The following is a 15,510-nucleotide window of genomic DNA, read 5'->3' as shown; positions in this document are numbered from 1 at the left end:
CTTCTCCCTGAGCAGCGGCAGAAACAACAACTGACTGTAACCCCCATTCCCGTCCTCCTGCACCGCTGGGAGGGGAGAAGGGAGAACATGGAAGGAAAGAGGAGTGGGGGGAAGGTGTTTTTTTAAGGCTGTTTGATTTCTCACTCTTTTGCTCTTATCCTGTTAGTACTAAATTTAAGTACTGTCCCCACTTTGAGTCTGTTTTGCCCGTGAAGGTAATCAGTAACTGACCTCTCCCAGCTGTAAACTCAACTCATGAATCCTTAGCTGGTTTTTTTTCTCTCCTCTGTCTGGTTGCAGAGAGCAGCCTTAGTGGGTGCCTGGCATCTTAAAAGGCTGTTACATATTGTATGCTCCGTATCTGTCCGTTACGATTTCCCTCAATTCGTCCCGGTCATCAGAAAGCAATTTTACTATAGGGAGAACAATGTGACAATTAGGGCGGATTTAGCCCTACTTGTGTATCAGCCTCCCAAAATTAACAAATTAATAAACTTTGCCCTTGATTACTATACACAAAAAGAAGGGATTTTGCGATACTTCTGTAAACAAGTTTTCGGCATTCTGCAATCAAAGATAACCGAAAAGTCTTCTGCAGACTTGGACATCATTCTTTCTCCTAGATATTGTATTCTTTGTCTGAATCACTTCCAGCATGCACAGGTCTGTTCCTATACAAACTTGTTGATATTTAACAATCTCCTGGCTACCAAAGACTTCAGCCTTAACACTTCTAGGGAATTTAGTGCTAATTGCATAGCTCTCAAAAATGCAATCCTCACTTGTTAGGAAAAGCACACCTTAAAATCTTAATATTTGCTGTTACCTGTCTGTAGAATCAGAAGACGACAAAAATCTATACCATATGAAGTCACTGAAAGAAATGCAGAATTTAGTTGTTAACTACTTTGACAACCTCTGAGACTTATATGCAACTACTTCTGCTGATGTCTAAGAATCATATGTCCAATAAAGGACAACCTTCCTTTGCTAACTCCTGTCGTGGGTTGACCTTGGCCAGATTCTAGGCACCCACTGAAGTCGCTCTGAGCTGGGAGAGGCCACACAGGCAAAACAGACTCAGTGTGGAACTAATACTAAAATTTATTACTAACAGGATAAGATCTAAAGAGTGAGAAATAAAACAGTCTTAAACACACTTTCCACCCACCCCTCCTTCCTTCCATGTTCTCCCTCCTGCCCCCGCAGCAGTGCAGGGGGACAAGTCCACCCCTCGGGCCACAGGTCTTCCAAATCTGCTGTCCCGTAGGTCACTCTTCCATGGGCTGCAGGGGAACAGCCTGCTTCACCATGGTCCTCACCACAGGTTACATGGGTGCCACAGCACTGAGTCATTCCCCTACTCTGTGGGGTCCCTCCCACAGGTAACAGTCCCTGATGGACCTCTCCAATGTGAGTCCATCCCTCAGGCAGTAGTTCTTCCATATCTACTGTCCCAAGAGTGACTTCTGCATGGGGTGCAGGGGGGGTCTCTGCACCCCGATGGTCCTTCATAGGATGCAGTCTTTCATAGCATGAGCTGTACCGATGTGGATTCCCCACAGGGCCATAAGTCCTACCCGGGAATAACCTGCTGTGGTGTGGATTTTCCTCTCCACAGGACACAAGTCACTTGAAGGACTCCGCTCCATCCTGGGCCTTCCACGGGGGTAACGGCCTTCTTCCATGCATCCATCTGCTCCAGCATGGGCTCAGCTGCACCATGGTGGGCTGCCCCAGCCCCGGCCACCCCTCCACAGGGGCTGCTGCTCAGCTCGGCCAGCACTGCCGAGAGCAGCACGGGCGGCTCAGCTGGGGCGCCACTGCTTGCTCTGGGCTAGGTGCCGAGAGGCCCAGGCCGGGCTGCCGCCACCCACCCCCACAGCAGAGGAGGCAGCAAGGCTGCCCAGGAGCTTCAGTCAGCTCTCCCCTGACTGGAAATCTTCTGCGCAACAGAACTTGTTCTTAAATATGTTATCACAGAGGCATAATTATTGGCTATCCCTTGGTCAGCAGCAGGAAGTCCCTCCTGTAGCCAACTATCACTGGCTTCACTGGGGGGAAACTTCTAGCAGCTTCTAATCGAAGCCACCCTATGTGGCCCCCCCCCACTACCAAAAACCCAGCCACCTCAACCCACAACACTCCCTTTCTCTCCTGTAGGAAACTTTCAAGTATCTGTAGGATTCATATTATGAAATATAGCATAATTCAAAAGGTCACGAAACATTCCTGGACTAAACAAATGACAAACAGGCAAAAAATTTTGGAATATAATTGTTCTGTGTTCTATCCTTCACTGGTAATACAGTAAGAGTAGTTACAGAACAACGTAATTGTAACTCTCAAGAAGAGTCATGAAAAAAGTCTTGTTGAGGAGATTTAGCCGAGAAACAAAATTTTCTAATCTCTCCACCCACCTCTTAAAGCTTGGAACAATATATTTAAAAAGTGAGATAAAAACTTTGCAACTTGGCTGCTACACACCCTATTCAGCAGCAACTAGTTGATCAATCAGTCACCAGCCAGAGAAAGCAGCAGTTACTTTAGGCCTATCTTGCTAAATTAGGTGGTGGTGACATGTAAGAAATGGGCTACTGAAATATTCCACTAAGGTTCAAGACATGCAAAATATTCAAGTCCAGCAAATAAATTTCTTTTTTTTTTCCCACTGCTTTTTTATCATTTTCTCATTAAGCATACCATTTTGGTGGTGGTGATGACTTATCCATCATAGTTTCCAAAGCTCCCTCATCTTTCTCACAACGTTCTTTATTAAGAGAGTCAAAAATACCTAGAAAAGCAAGTAGAAAGTTTTATTATTGCTTCCATTTTCTTTGCTCAGGCTTTCCAGGTGACATGACTGACTCAGACCACTTCTGTAGACTACTCACAGAATGGACTTCATGAAACACTTCAAGAAAAATAAATTAATATGTAAGCAGGACAATGTTATCAATCCTTTTGCTCAGGTACCACCTGTAGCCACAGATGCCACTAGTAGCCAGCTCTTTGTGTTGTTCCTGAACACATGTTCAAGAAGAATGGTACTATCTGCTGCCCTACATGTATCAATCACACATTCCACCTTCTTCCAAACTACAATCCCAGCCACATCATTATTATCCCTCACCTCTCCACAAATGCATCAGCTGTGTGGCACATCAACTACACAAAGCACAATTCCACTCATGTTTACCCCAACTGCATTAATTAATAAATATCTCTCATCCCTTTTGCTGCCTCAGTTTAAGCAAGGCAAAGCACACTATAAGTAAATGTTTTGCACATTATCAGAGGTACACATACCTCAGCTAAGGACCCTCTAGAACAATAAATACTAATTTTGGCACATCTTTAATGAAAAGCTGAAGTTTAACCTCACTAGTTCTCTACTAACCCTAAATTTCAGCTTCTGCAAAGACAAATGGCATTTCCTGTTGCATTCACCTCAACAACACATCCAAAATCCAAGCTCAGTTCAGGTAGTTAGGTGAGGTTAATTTTTAGAGCTTACTATATCAACAGGCAGAAAGTTAAGTTTTCTTAATGGCTGGATTCTCCAATCAAGCATCTTAACCACAGAGTAGAGAGAATGTCACAGACACAGTCTGTTTCAAGCTTTTGGATATTACCAGCTCACAGCATCATTGCACAATCTTCAAAATTTTTAAGGCAAACTACCTTCCTTCCATTTGCAAATCTGTGCCCTTTGCTTTGCAGCTTCTAGCCTTATACCCATGTATCCTCAGACTGCTGGAGAAGCACTTTCACCTTTGTAACCAAAAGGATCTTCTTGCTATTGTTTTGCATCTTGAAATTCCAATACACCTCTGCTATGCCATTTTTCCTAAGAGGGACTACAAGTGACACGACTCAAGCAGTCTTCCGCCTTGCTTTGTAGCTTCTAACTCCATAATAGGGACATCAGCACTTTGTCAATAAGCATTACCCAGTAAAATATAATCAGCCTATCAGCTTATTAGCATGTACAACAACCATGATCAAAGTGAGCTTTGATCAACACTGGTAACCTAATGACTAGAAGCATCAAGTAAGGTCCTAATCAAATGGCACAGTTACTATGGAATTAAGTATTTCAGAAGGCATCAGGGAAAGATAGTTACCTGCGAGGACACCTTCAATTTCTTTTCCTATGTGACCAGTGGGGAAGTTTTATCTTCTTTCTCTCTTTCTTACTACTCCGTCAACCCAATATCTTTACTGAATGTATTTCCTAGAACTCATGAACCTTTGTACACATAAATCTGTCTCAACATCATTTGTACAAGAACAACAAAATATCAAACAGCTCAGCATTGGGTTTTTGCCAAACTTCAGAGGATCTCCCAGATAGGACAAGGCTGAAAAATTGTGACAAAGAGTCATTCAGAACCAGATTACCAGAGACTATTATAGAATATCTGCAAACACAGGCAGGGAGCTTTTTTGACTCCAAGTAACTTTTAACAATTGTGGCAGTGGGGGAGAAGAAAAAGAAGCTTCTCCTGGTCACCCACCTGAAATTGATGCTAGATATTGATGAAGGTCGCTGTCTTTACCTTCTTCTGGAAGACTAGGAGATTGGGGTGGTGAAGCTGTTGAACTAGGTTCCTTTCAAAATGAAGGAAAAAGTTACACAAGGCTGAAAAAATCTGCTTATCAACAGCAATTAACAGACAGTTATTTACAACAGCTTTTCTGCAAATCAGCTGTCAGACTCAACATGAAGCTTCTCTCTCTGCTGGGTAGCTAGGTAAGGGTATAATCTTTGAGTGTCAGAATGGAAATTATTGTTCATTCATCAAGCACATCACTCTAAAAGGAAAAAACAGAACTCGGACTGAGAGCACACAAATGCTCAACTTCCACAGGGGGGTGAACAGAGACAAAACCAAAACCAATTAATTCACTCTTACACTGATCTACTATCTTGACAAGATGGTTCCATTCCCCCATCTCAAGTGAAGACACCAGCTGTCATAAAGTCAAATGTATTCTCTTTTAGAAAGACTTCATAAAGCATAATCAGCTATTCTGCACTATGTAATTCCCCCAGCCTCACATATAAAGCTTAAGTGTAAATCTACATCCTCCCTCACCTTCTCTTCCCCAGAATCAGATAAACTGAACACTACTTACTAGATCCTCTTTAAAGATTGAATTGAAAGGATAATGGCCAAGAAATGTTTTCCACTTCATTTCCCAGTCTTCCTCTTTTCTAGAAATAGATTCACACACTGACACACAATGTTGTTGCTCTCTTTCTAGCCTGTAACATATAAGTACAGAAAATGGTAACACATCTGTTTGTGGAGATAACAATTCTGCATAAAGATGTACAGTATTATGTGTTCTCCTTATTCTGCCAAACCTGTGATATGTACAAACTTATTCATGCATTTGTGCCTGTACTAAGAACTAACTGAAATTCCCAACCGTCCTAGTTAGAGCAGCCAAGAGCAGTTCATCACTGTGTGGGTGCAACCCAAACTGTGTATTCTACACCCTCTATGTCATTTCCCAGGAACTGTTAACAATAGACCATTTGCAGCAGCTGCCCAGAGCACACCTGACCCCTCAGGCTATAAGCTGGGTGTTAAGAAGCCTGTGAGATAGGAGGATGTTCCTATCCTCACACCAATGACTCAGGTGTGATAACTCCCTCCAGGGAGTTATTAGCATCTCCACACCCAGCCTGAGGGGTCACGTCTGCTAATGGGCCATCAAGGATTCCAAAAATACCTCACAACTCACAGTCACCTACTATGGAACTCCCCGCCCTGGGGGAGGTACTGGGCATTCCCACTCAAACCTGAGTGTATATCATCTTGGGGTTGTGGGATTTCTGGGCCCTACTCGTTGGATCCAGAGGAGGACCAGAACCTCGACCAGACTGTGACCACCACCCTTGACCGGACTGCGACCAGCACTCTCACCAACAGGTTTTTCTCCCCTCTTACTTTGGACTCAGGGGGACCACGTGGGGCTCAGTACAGGGGCCAACAAACACCATTCTGTTTGTGCCCCAGAGTGCTGGGTTATACATCTGGGTTTTGTGGGTTAAAACCAATTGTTTGTCCGTATAATTGTATTTATAATCTCTTTTGAGTTGGGTTCATTTCTCCTGCCAGTTTACCTTTAAACCAGCACAACAACCAAAAAAGTGGCTGTTAGGTATCCTTATGTTCTTGCACCAGAATTAGAAGAACTATATTTAAATACATACATAAATGAAATACACTCTTTAAACTTCCTTAAGCTAGGTTCAGGTAGAAGTTTTAAAAATCTCAGAATCTATTAACATAACAAGAAAAAAAAAGTAAAAATCAGATCAGCTAGCAAATGAGGTTCCCAGGAACAAAGCCTAGAATATTAATGAAGCCAAGACAGAAAGCTGAAGTTACTTACAGAAGAGTCTCAATTAAAACTTATATAAATAATCAAGACAAACGTTAATTTCCCAGAGGCAAAGGAAAATGACTCAACCAAATGTCTTTCCTATAAGTAACATTTTTCTAGAAAAGTCTCCATGGCAGTTAGACATGATCCTAAGATTTAAGAACAAGGGACCAGAGAAAATTTGCCAACAATTACCTCTTTGTGTTCAAATCCTGTAATAATTTATTGCAAGATTTAACCATGTTCTCAATCCTGTGAAGTTCTTTTAATTCAGACTGACAGTGTGCATTTCTCAACATCCTCAAGGCTTCATTTAACACCTGAATGACTGCTAAGAACTTCAATTTTCCATCTTCATATACATTTTCTGTAAAACTCTTGAAGTTTAGCAAGCAAGAAAAAAAAATTAATGAACAGTCCCATATCAAAAAGTTATGTCTTCTGCAGTAAGAGCAGGGACACTATATACTTTGATTCAGTTCCTGATTGTTTCATTTGTCAAATAATGCATTCTAGATTAAACCAATATGAACCAAGAAAACTTCAACCAATGAGGTATTCCGTTTAACCACTATCCCAAAAGCTGTGACACAAACAACACCAATGACGTAACTAAACAACACCATATACTACACATTGGAAACAAAAGCGAAAGTTAAAGCAATAGTTAAACCAGTCAACCTAGTTTTAATGTCTAAGCAACAAAAAAGTCAAGTACTAACCAGGCAGACTTATCAATGTAGCTACTGAACCAAAAAAGTTAATGGATTAAACGTAACAAATACAAAAGAGCATTATAATCCTAACATTTTGCATACAGACTACGTATTTTATGCATCCTTTAGCAATCATCTCTTATAATCCATGAAGTATTTATTTTTTAAGGTATCTAACTGCACCCCTGGGGACTAAAAAAAAAAAGCAGTTTAGCAATTTAGCAAGAAGGACAAAAACTACTTACTTCATCACTTTGAATTCTGTGAGCCAGCAACCTTGGAACTCTCAAAACAACATCAGTTCCATCTAAAATACACTGATGCACACAATTTTCAAGTACAGAATCCACAACTTCCTTATCCTTTTTCAGAGATGTAAGCATTTCCATTATAAGTGTCCACATACTGCGGACCTTAATGGGCAAGACAAAAACACTATGCTAAAATGTTTGCCATAATATCTATAATGACAGAGTATCAAAACAGCGTAAAGGCAGATGAAGGGGCCAGCATAATCAGAGGTAGACAAGGGGAAATAAAAGCATCTGAGAGCAAGTGTTGCAGAAATGTTAGAAGAAATACAATATACTGCCACAGCAGAAACAAAATCCTCACCTTTTCAATTCTCTCAACTGTGTCACTTTTGTTTCGGTCATTTTGTTTCATCCTATATGCACATGCAAAACAAAAGTTCAAGTAGACCGTAATGAAATTACAGTTCCTATTTCACAAAACCGAGCAAGTAAACAATTTTATATATCCTAACATACAAGGAAAAACACTTACCTCGAAGACTGTATCTGCATGACTGCATATTCAGACTTTGTCTCTTCTATTTCTTTAATCAAAACCCTAGGAAAAAAATTAACAGTTACTACAGGTTTATCAGAATTACTTGCAGCCACTAACTAATCTTGCTCATTCTTTCAAAATCTGCATATTGAAACAGTTGTGGAATAATGTTAAAAAAAAAAAAAAGGTTAATAAAACTTCCTTACCATGACTTCATGTAGAATTAGTGTCAAGAAAGCCACTAAGATATATATAAATTAAGCAACCAAGCTGTCTCAATAGAATGGTTTCTGTTATACCCAACAATGATAATGAAGTTACTAGAAATGTACATTATCAACATAAACATCCAAACATATTCATCAATTGTACCACATACCTCAGTTTCAAGACCAGAGAACAGAATATGGGAGTACAAGCAGCTGGACCACTTAAGTTCTTTTGCTGAAGCGCTTTTATTGACTTTTTAAGCATGTAAAAACATAGTGGTCTGATTTTCAGAAACACTGGGTGCCTAATCATGCTGAATTTGCAAGGATCTTCACAGTTATGATCCCTTGTCAAGAATGAAAAAACTATAGAGAACTGCATTTTTGAAGGGTATCATTATGCAACAGCAGTAATGTTTCCCAAGTGGGGTCACAGGAGATACAGAATTATAGAAATCAGAGAAGTTCATGAGAGTTTGACCTCTGGAAATTGTATTGCTGAGCCTTCCATTGAAAGCAGAGCCTTTAGTTATGTTACACATAGTCTTGTCAAACCAAGTCTTGAATATTTCCAGGAATGGAGATTCCATTTCTCTGTGCAACCTTTTTCAGTGTTTAATTGTTCTCATATGAGACTTTTTTTAAATCCAGATAGAGTTTTCCCCCACATACCTTGTGCCTGTTACCGTACATCCTTGTTAAGAGAGTACCTCCATCTTCTTTACAACTACCTTTTAGATACTGAAACTGTGATTACACTCCCTGAGCATTGCCTTTTTCAGGCTAAACAAACCCAGCTTCTGCAGCTTTTACTCATGTGTCAAGTTCTCCAACCCTCTAAACACTGTGGTCCTCTGCTAGTATCTCTCCCACCTTTCACTCTTCCCTCAATTGGGCAATCAAAACTCAACATAGTATTCCAGGTGTGGCATTAGAATTGCCAACCCCAGCCAGCAACTAAGTACCACACAGCTGCTCACTCCCTCCCCGCTTCCCCAGCCCCAGCAGGATAGGGAGCATCTGAAAAATGGTAAAATTTGTGAGCTAAGAACAGTTTAACAACTGAAATAAAGTAAAATATTGTAACAACAGAGATGTAAAGCAGAAAGAGAGAGAGGAATTAAACAAGAAAAACAAGTGATGCTCAATACAATTGCTCACCACACCCTGACCAGTGCTCTTTTCCATACAGCATAGCACACTGCTGATCTCCTTGGCTAACCAGGGCACTCTGCTGACTCATACTCAGCTTATGGCCTCATACTACTCTCACCTCTGGTTCTTCTTAGCAGAGCTACTCCCCAGACAATCATCCACAATCCTGTGCTGCTGTTGGGAACTACTTCATCCCAGGTGCAGGACCTCACACTAGTCTCTGTTAAATCTCACACAATTTTTTTTGTGCAGGTCTACCAACACAGCAAAGTCTCTCTGTGTAATGCCTCCTCATTGCAATGTATCTCCTTTCCTCACAGTTTGGCACCTTCTGCAAGTTTGGCCAGTTTGCATTCAATCTTGTCATTCATATCCCTTAGGAAGACACAGTATCAGCCACAGAAGAACTCCACTCATGGACAGCTACACCAGTTACGACTTTGAGGCACTATCACCCTTTGGGCTCACCCCTTTAGCTGTTCTGAAATGATGCCAGGTAAGTATCCCTGCATGCTTCGATGCATTCCATCAGGTAGCAGTGAAACCTCCACTGTACCCTCTTCTACTATCAGTGTGTCGTTGCTTCTTTCAACATTGCTTCTTGGCACAGCGGCTGGGCTACTGACCTAAGCCATGCACACTGAGGCAAAGCACACAGTATTTTAGCCTGTGAAACTTTAAACTTACCATTTCATTCAGAGGTAGACCTAAATCCACCATATACTTCCACTTCCTAACAACATACCTACATGATTCTTTTTCCAGGCTTTTATCAGGTTCTTGAAGCTTTAGGTGAACTTTGACTCTCATAGGTACCTCACTGCACACCTGAGAAATACTTCTGTATTCATGTCTGGGAGTCAGTTCCCTTTTCTATATTCCATATCCTGCTACTCTGGTTTGTGAACTCTATCACAGGCTCACTGCCCTAATCTGGTTGGTTCTTTGTTACCCCTGCTTCTTTTTCCACTTAAGGTGATGGACCACACGTAAGCTTCATCAAGGATCTCTGAAAATATCACTCTTGAGCCTTTCTGCTTTCCACAAGATGCCTCCTAGCAGTTTCCTGGGCTAGTGAAAATTCACTCAAATTATAAATCCATTGTTATTAGTTTTCCACTCAATTTCCTCACATTCCTTAGGATCTTAAGTTCTACAGTCTTAGCTACAGTGACCATAAAAGTCCTGTAATGTCTCCAGAGAAGTTTCTCTTACTTATATGCAGTGAGTTCAAAAGAGCACCAATCCTATATGGAACACTGTGATTGCATTACAAAGTCATCCTCTAGGCACTCCCACTTCCCACATTGCTAATGCATCACTGAAATGCTTTCTCAGCAAATACCAGGGTGAGCTGAAGTTGTCTGTAAGAATCAAGGCCAGCTGACATCCACCATGAGGTCTCCCTGGATGCTAAACCCTCAGATCTTGATCCAAAGCCATGAAACCTGATTAGTCCTTTTGTATGGAGCTATGCTACATGCACTGTCACTGCTCTTTTACCTATAGTGCAACTCATCGCCCTTTGCTGCCATTAACTGAACAGCTCACAACTGCCCATGACAGTGCTCCAGTCACAAACTATCCCACACCAATCCTTTAAATTCCATTGATACGTAACTCTGTGCCTGCACAGAAAGTTCCAGGTCTTCCATAAAAAAGAGTAACGAATAGCATACTTTTGGTGAAATAATTAAGGTTCCTGTAAACAAAATGTGTCTCACAATTACTAAGCAAAGCCAAACGTTTCATCCTGAGACAGTTATATTTTAAATATATGACCCTTCAAAAGTTAAGAAATCATAGTGTGCTATACATGCAGAATTCCCTGATCATTTTAATGCCCTACTAATCATATCTTCCAAAATACAGCATCTCCTAAATGAAGAACTAATTTCTTTAGACTACTATGCTTCACAAAAGATCTACAAACAGTAGAACTGTCAATTAAAAGACGTAAAGGGGGAAAATATGGGAGAACTCATGAGGTAAAGCAGATGTAGCCTCCTCAAATCCCTTCAAAAACACACACGCATAAGTCAGCTTTTATGAAAAGACTCAATTTCTTTAAATGCATTACTTACTGTGCTTTTTTCCCATATTCTTGAATAACAATGTCTTCCTTTTGAAGAATTTGCAGCATTTTATTGTATCCAACTCTATGTCTTGCTTTTGCAATGTACATGTCCTCAGGTCTCAACATTACAGCTTCAGCAAAAGGTATACAAGTGCCTAAACACAAGTTAATGTTTGGATGACATCATTCACTTTTAGCAAATGGATAGCTTCCTAATCTACCTAGTTTCAACTGAAATGATCACAAATCAAGATGCCCATTTTACCTGGACTGAAATAGAGCATGCAATGTACTGCCTTTTTTGCCATTTTTTTTCTGTTGTATATATCTTGAATCCCTCACTCTCTTTCTTTTTTCTTTAGGTTATCAAAACAATACAAGATGCCTAGAACAGACAGTTCTGATGCTTCAGAATTCATCAAGTTCTGAGGAAGAATATGATATAGTGAGCCAATACTTTTGGACCAAATCACTGCTTGTGTAGCCAATGGTGTAGAGCATTGCATAGATGAGCCTTGGAACAAGACCCATAAAGCAACAGAGAGCAAAACAATTAGCATTGTTCTATCAGCAGTAGCTCTATACAAGTGCACAGGACACTGTGAAAGACTGAACTGAGCAGCCAACTCAGAACTACTTACAGCTCTTGTCATACATTAAAGACCTGACAGATGTACAAACATAACAAACAAAGCATTTTTATTGTTCCATTACAACTTACCTGCAGAGAACTTTTTCATGTCCTCAATCATTACATATCTTGCAAACCAGTAGACGAAGCGAACAAATTTAGCACCAGCAGGAGAAAGAAGTGATGAAGGTGTAATCTTTGGAAGACCGATTTTCCCTTGACTCTAGAAAAGTTAAATTGTTTTAAACACAGACGTAATCTAAGAAATAAAGCATAAACAACAGCTATCAAACACGTAGCTGAGTACCAAAACACTACAGACTACTTGCTAGCAAGCTTGATGCAAAGCTAAATGACTTTGCTACCGCAGCTGACACTTTCTCTAGTCAGCAGAAGAGAACAAAGCTTTTTTCAAAATTCCTACCACCACCCCTAGCTCTGTACACAAGACAGCTTCAATGCAAAGACTGAAATTAGTGTTGGATAAATGTGAGAAATCGCTGCCCTCCTAATTGGTAATCCCTATCTTTGAAAACACATTAAAGTTTTCTTTCGTATTTTCCACTTAAGTAATTAATTAATGCAGTTTTACCATATTCAAAGATACTGCATTGTTGGCTTACACTTTGTCCATTATTACTAAAAAATCGAAAGTTTTGCAGTATATAAAGATGTCAAGATGTCATTTCTAGAACAATTATTAAAACAAAGGCAGCATAACAAGGTAACATAATAACCAATGATATCTGAAGCAATCAATTTTGATTTATCTTTTTAAAAAGCTTGCCTTAAATTTTAGTCCCTTTTCCTATATACAAGAAAAGACTAATATTAAAGTTTTTCATGCATGTGAAACAGCTTTCACAATAATAAACACAGGCAACTTAAGGCAACTTAAACAAACACCTCTCAAACTGAAGGAAGTTATTCTCACCCAGAGCTAAGGAACTCTCTAGACTTATGTTTAATTAAATACCATTACCCAGAAGCAAGCCACAGCAGTTTTAAGACCTAAGATTAGGTCCCTGTCATCTAAATTCCACAATGCCACAATCATTTCTTCAAAGAGGGCCAAAATAAACTATGTGAAAGAATACACATGGTAAAACTGAATTCTTTGATAAAAGTCCTTATTTAAAACTCTGATTTAAAGGAGTTTTCTAAAAAAAAAATGAGGTCACAGAAACCAGTACAGCATCAACTTCCACTCTTCATGATACTTACTGAAATTTCTCTTAGCCAGTCACAGCAGTGCTTCCTAAATTGAAGATCGGCATCCATTCCCAACACATAATTTCTTTCCATTTAAAAAAGATGAGGGAAAAAAAAGAAAAAAAATTCAAAACATGTTCAAATATCCAGATACCTAATTTACCATTATAAAAACAAGACTAAGACAAAGATTTCTTTTTATGCCTACTGGAGGAGCCAGCAAATGAGGGACATATATCCTAGACCAAGAATAGCTAAAAGTTTGTTAAATGACAATGTTTTCTTTCCATAAGTTAACTACAGACTCTTTCAGAGACAGATTTGTCTGCAGCTCTTTCTAACTTAGGATAAGGGAAGAAGAACAAAAAAGGGGTCATAACTCTGACCATTTCCATATCACTAGTCTTCCTCCTGCCATGTCTTCAGATGCATAAGCTAAAACAGCTCAGCTATAAGAGGAAAACCATTTAATGAACATAGGGTTCTTCCCATGCTGAAGATCCTGGCAGCAATTCATAAATGGGAAATGTTACTCTCTGTTTGGTCGGCAAGATGAATGGAAAAGATAGATTACTTTGCAGCTATTAAGTTTATATCAAAGTCACCAAGCTATAGATACTATCAGACACAACTTTAATTATGCCAAAGTTGTGATACAGAGTAGTGATGAAAAGGAAACAAATATTCTGACTGTATGCTCTTCTTCCACAGTATTCCCCAAGTGACCACTTCCCTCCCTCCAGCAACTGTATAAACATATTCTTAATTAAGGGTAGAGCAGTAAATAACCTCACAAGCCAAACACTTACCGAAAAGTTTCTTGTGCGCGGTCCTTATCCAGCTTAGTAAACAAGAAGAGGGCAACAACAGCAAACGCTTTGGGGTTTGGTTTATCAAACATGTTCCTAATACACAAATAAACAGCCCCATCACAAGTAGTTATGGTGACAAATTAATAGAGCATTTTTACTGGCCACTAAAGATTACAAAACATTAGGTTATATTAAAGCATTACAAATTATACATTGAATACTTTGTTACTTGTGTGTAAAAGTATACATCGTCCAGCCTATTTAACACAGGTGAAATCCAGGGCTGCATCAAAAGCATGGCCAGCAAGTCGAAGGAGGTGATTCTCCCCCTTTGCTCTTCTGAGACTCCATCTGGAGTACTGCATTCAATTCTGCTGCCCCCAACACAAGAAGGACACGGAACTGCTGGAACAAGTCCAGACTAGGGCCATGAAATTGATAAGGGAACTGGAGCACTTCCCCTATGAAAGCAGAGAGAGTTGGGCTGTTCAGCCTGGAGAAGAGGAGGTTCTGTGGAGACCTCCCAGCAACCTTCCAGTATCTGGAGAGGTCCTATGGGGAAGCCAGAGAGGGACTCTTCATAAGGAACTGCAGTGGCAGGACAAGGAGTAATGCGTAAAACTTGAAAGAGAGGAAAGGTAGGTACAATATTAGAAAGAAATTCTTTATTGTGTGGGTGGTGAGGCACAGGAGCAGGTGGCCCAGGGAGGCTGTGGATGCCCCATCCCCGGCGGTGTTCAAGCCTTGAACAACCTGGTCTACTGGGAGGTGTCCCCCCGTCCGTGAGGGAGGGGGTGATCTTCCAACTCCTTGACGTGCTATTATTCTATGACATAATTCCAGTGAGAGCGTTGTCTTTCAAGGCCAGTTTTGAAAACGCGCTACGGAGCCGCTCGCCTCGCCTTCCCTACGGGACTGTGCGGAGGAGCAGCTCTTATCATTCCTGGGGTTCATTTCTTCGGACAGAGGTAACACGGACCGCAGTGGCACTGCGGGCTTTTACTCTGCGTTACATATTGCCAGGGGCACCGGGATCCCCGGTGGCTACGGCGAAACGCCCCCGCCCCGCTCCAGCCGAGGGCTCCCGGGTGAAAGAGCTGCCCTCCCCCCCGCCCCCGCCTAGCCCTTCCCCGGCGCTCCCTCGCACTGACCGTCCCACGTTCACGTCCTCGGGGCATTCGTCCGGGTCGAAGCCCAGGGCCAGCAAGTAGAGCCAGAAGTGATTCTTCTCCCAGATGGCGGCCATGGCTGCCCCGGGCGCTCGAACCGCGCGGGCACCCGCGTCTCGCGCCGCAGCCCGCCAAGAACAGCCCCGTATCCGCTCGCCCGCGCCACACCCCCACCCTCGCGAGACCGCTCTCCCCAAAGCGAGGCGGGGCGGCCGCGCTGCCTCACGGGAGGTGTAGTCCGGGCGCCGAGGAATCCGCCAGTGGGCCCTTCCCGTTGAAATGGGTTTGTGATCGGACGGCGAAATTTAGCACGGAACAAACAAACAAACTGAAAA

At 41.3% G+C, this 15,510-nt stretch overlaps 1 protein-coding gene and 1 non-coding gene across 2 annotated transcripts; both read right to left on the bottom strand.

Moving 5' to 3' along the window:
- Nucleotides 1–344: 344 nt before the first annotated feature.
- LOC113960887 lies at nucleotides 345–475 on the bottom strand. The gene has a single exon (XR_003532131.1).
- Nucleotides 476–2,143: 1,668 nt separating this feature from the next.
- Nucleotides 2,144–15,314, bottom strand: HAUS6 (HAUS augmin like complex subunit 6). Its single transcript, XM_027670740.1, has 12 exons — nucleotides 15,158–15,314; nucleotides 14,004–14,099; nucleotides 13,207–13,279; nucleotides 12,073–12,205; nucleotides 11,359–11,506; nucleotides 7,905–7,970; nucleotides 7,734–7,785; nucleotides 7,364–7,531; nucleotides 6,598–6,779; nucleotides 5,143–5,272; nucleotides 4,521–4,614; nucleotides 2,144–2,794 (listed from the first exon to the last, which is right to left on the bottom strand). The coding sequence occupies exons 1-12, from the start codon at nucleotides 15,250–15,252 to the stop codon at nucleotides 2,694–2,696; spliced, it is 1,338 nt and encodes a 445-aa protein (XP_027526541.1). The 5' UTR covers nucleotides 15,253–15,314; the 3' UTR covers nucleotides 2,144–2,693.
- Between the last annotated feature and the right edge of the window lie 196 nt (nucleotides 15,315–15,510).

Source organism: Neopelma chrysocephalum, unplaced genomic scaffold (genome assembly GCF_003984885.1).
Source record: "Neopelma chrysocephalum unplaced genomic scaffold, ASM398488v2 Primary Assembly neopelma1_96926, whole genome shotgun sequence".
Classification (NCBI taxonomy): Eukaryota; Metazoa; Chordata; class Aves; order Passeriformes; family Pipridae; genus Neopelma; species Neopelma chrysocephalum.
Note: the sequence above shows the minus strand (reverse complement) of the source record. Positions and strands in the feature narration are given on the sequence as shown.

Coding starts and splice junctions, on each gene's coding strand:
- HAUS6 (XM_027670740.1), bottom strand. CDS start 15,252: ATGGCCGCCATCTGGGAGAAGAATCACTTCTGGCTCTACTTGCTGGCC. Junction 13,280..14,003: donor CGCGCACAAGAAACTTTTCG/GTAAGTGTTTGG, acceptor TTAAATGGAAAG/AAATTATGTGTTGGGAATGG. Junction 5,273..6,597: donor CAGGATTTGAACACAAAGAG/GTAATTGTTGGC, acceptor TATATGTTACAG/GCTAGAAAGAGAGCAACAAC.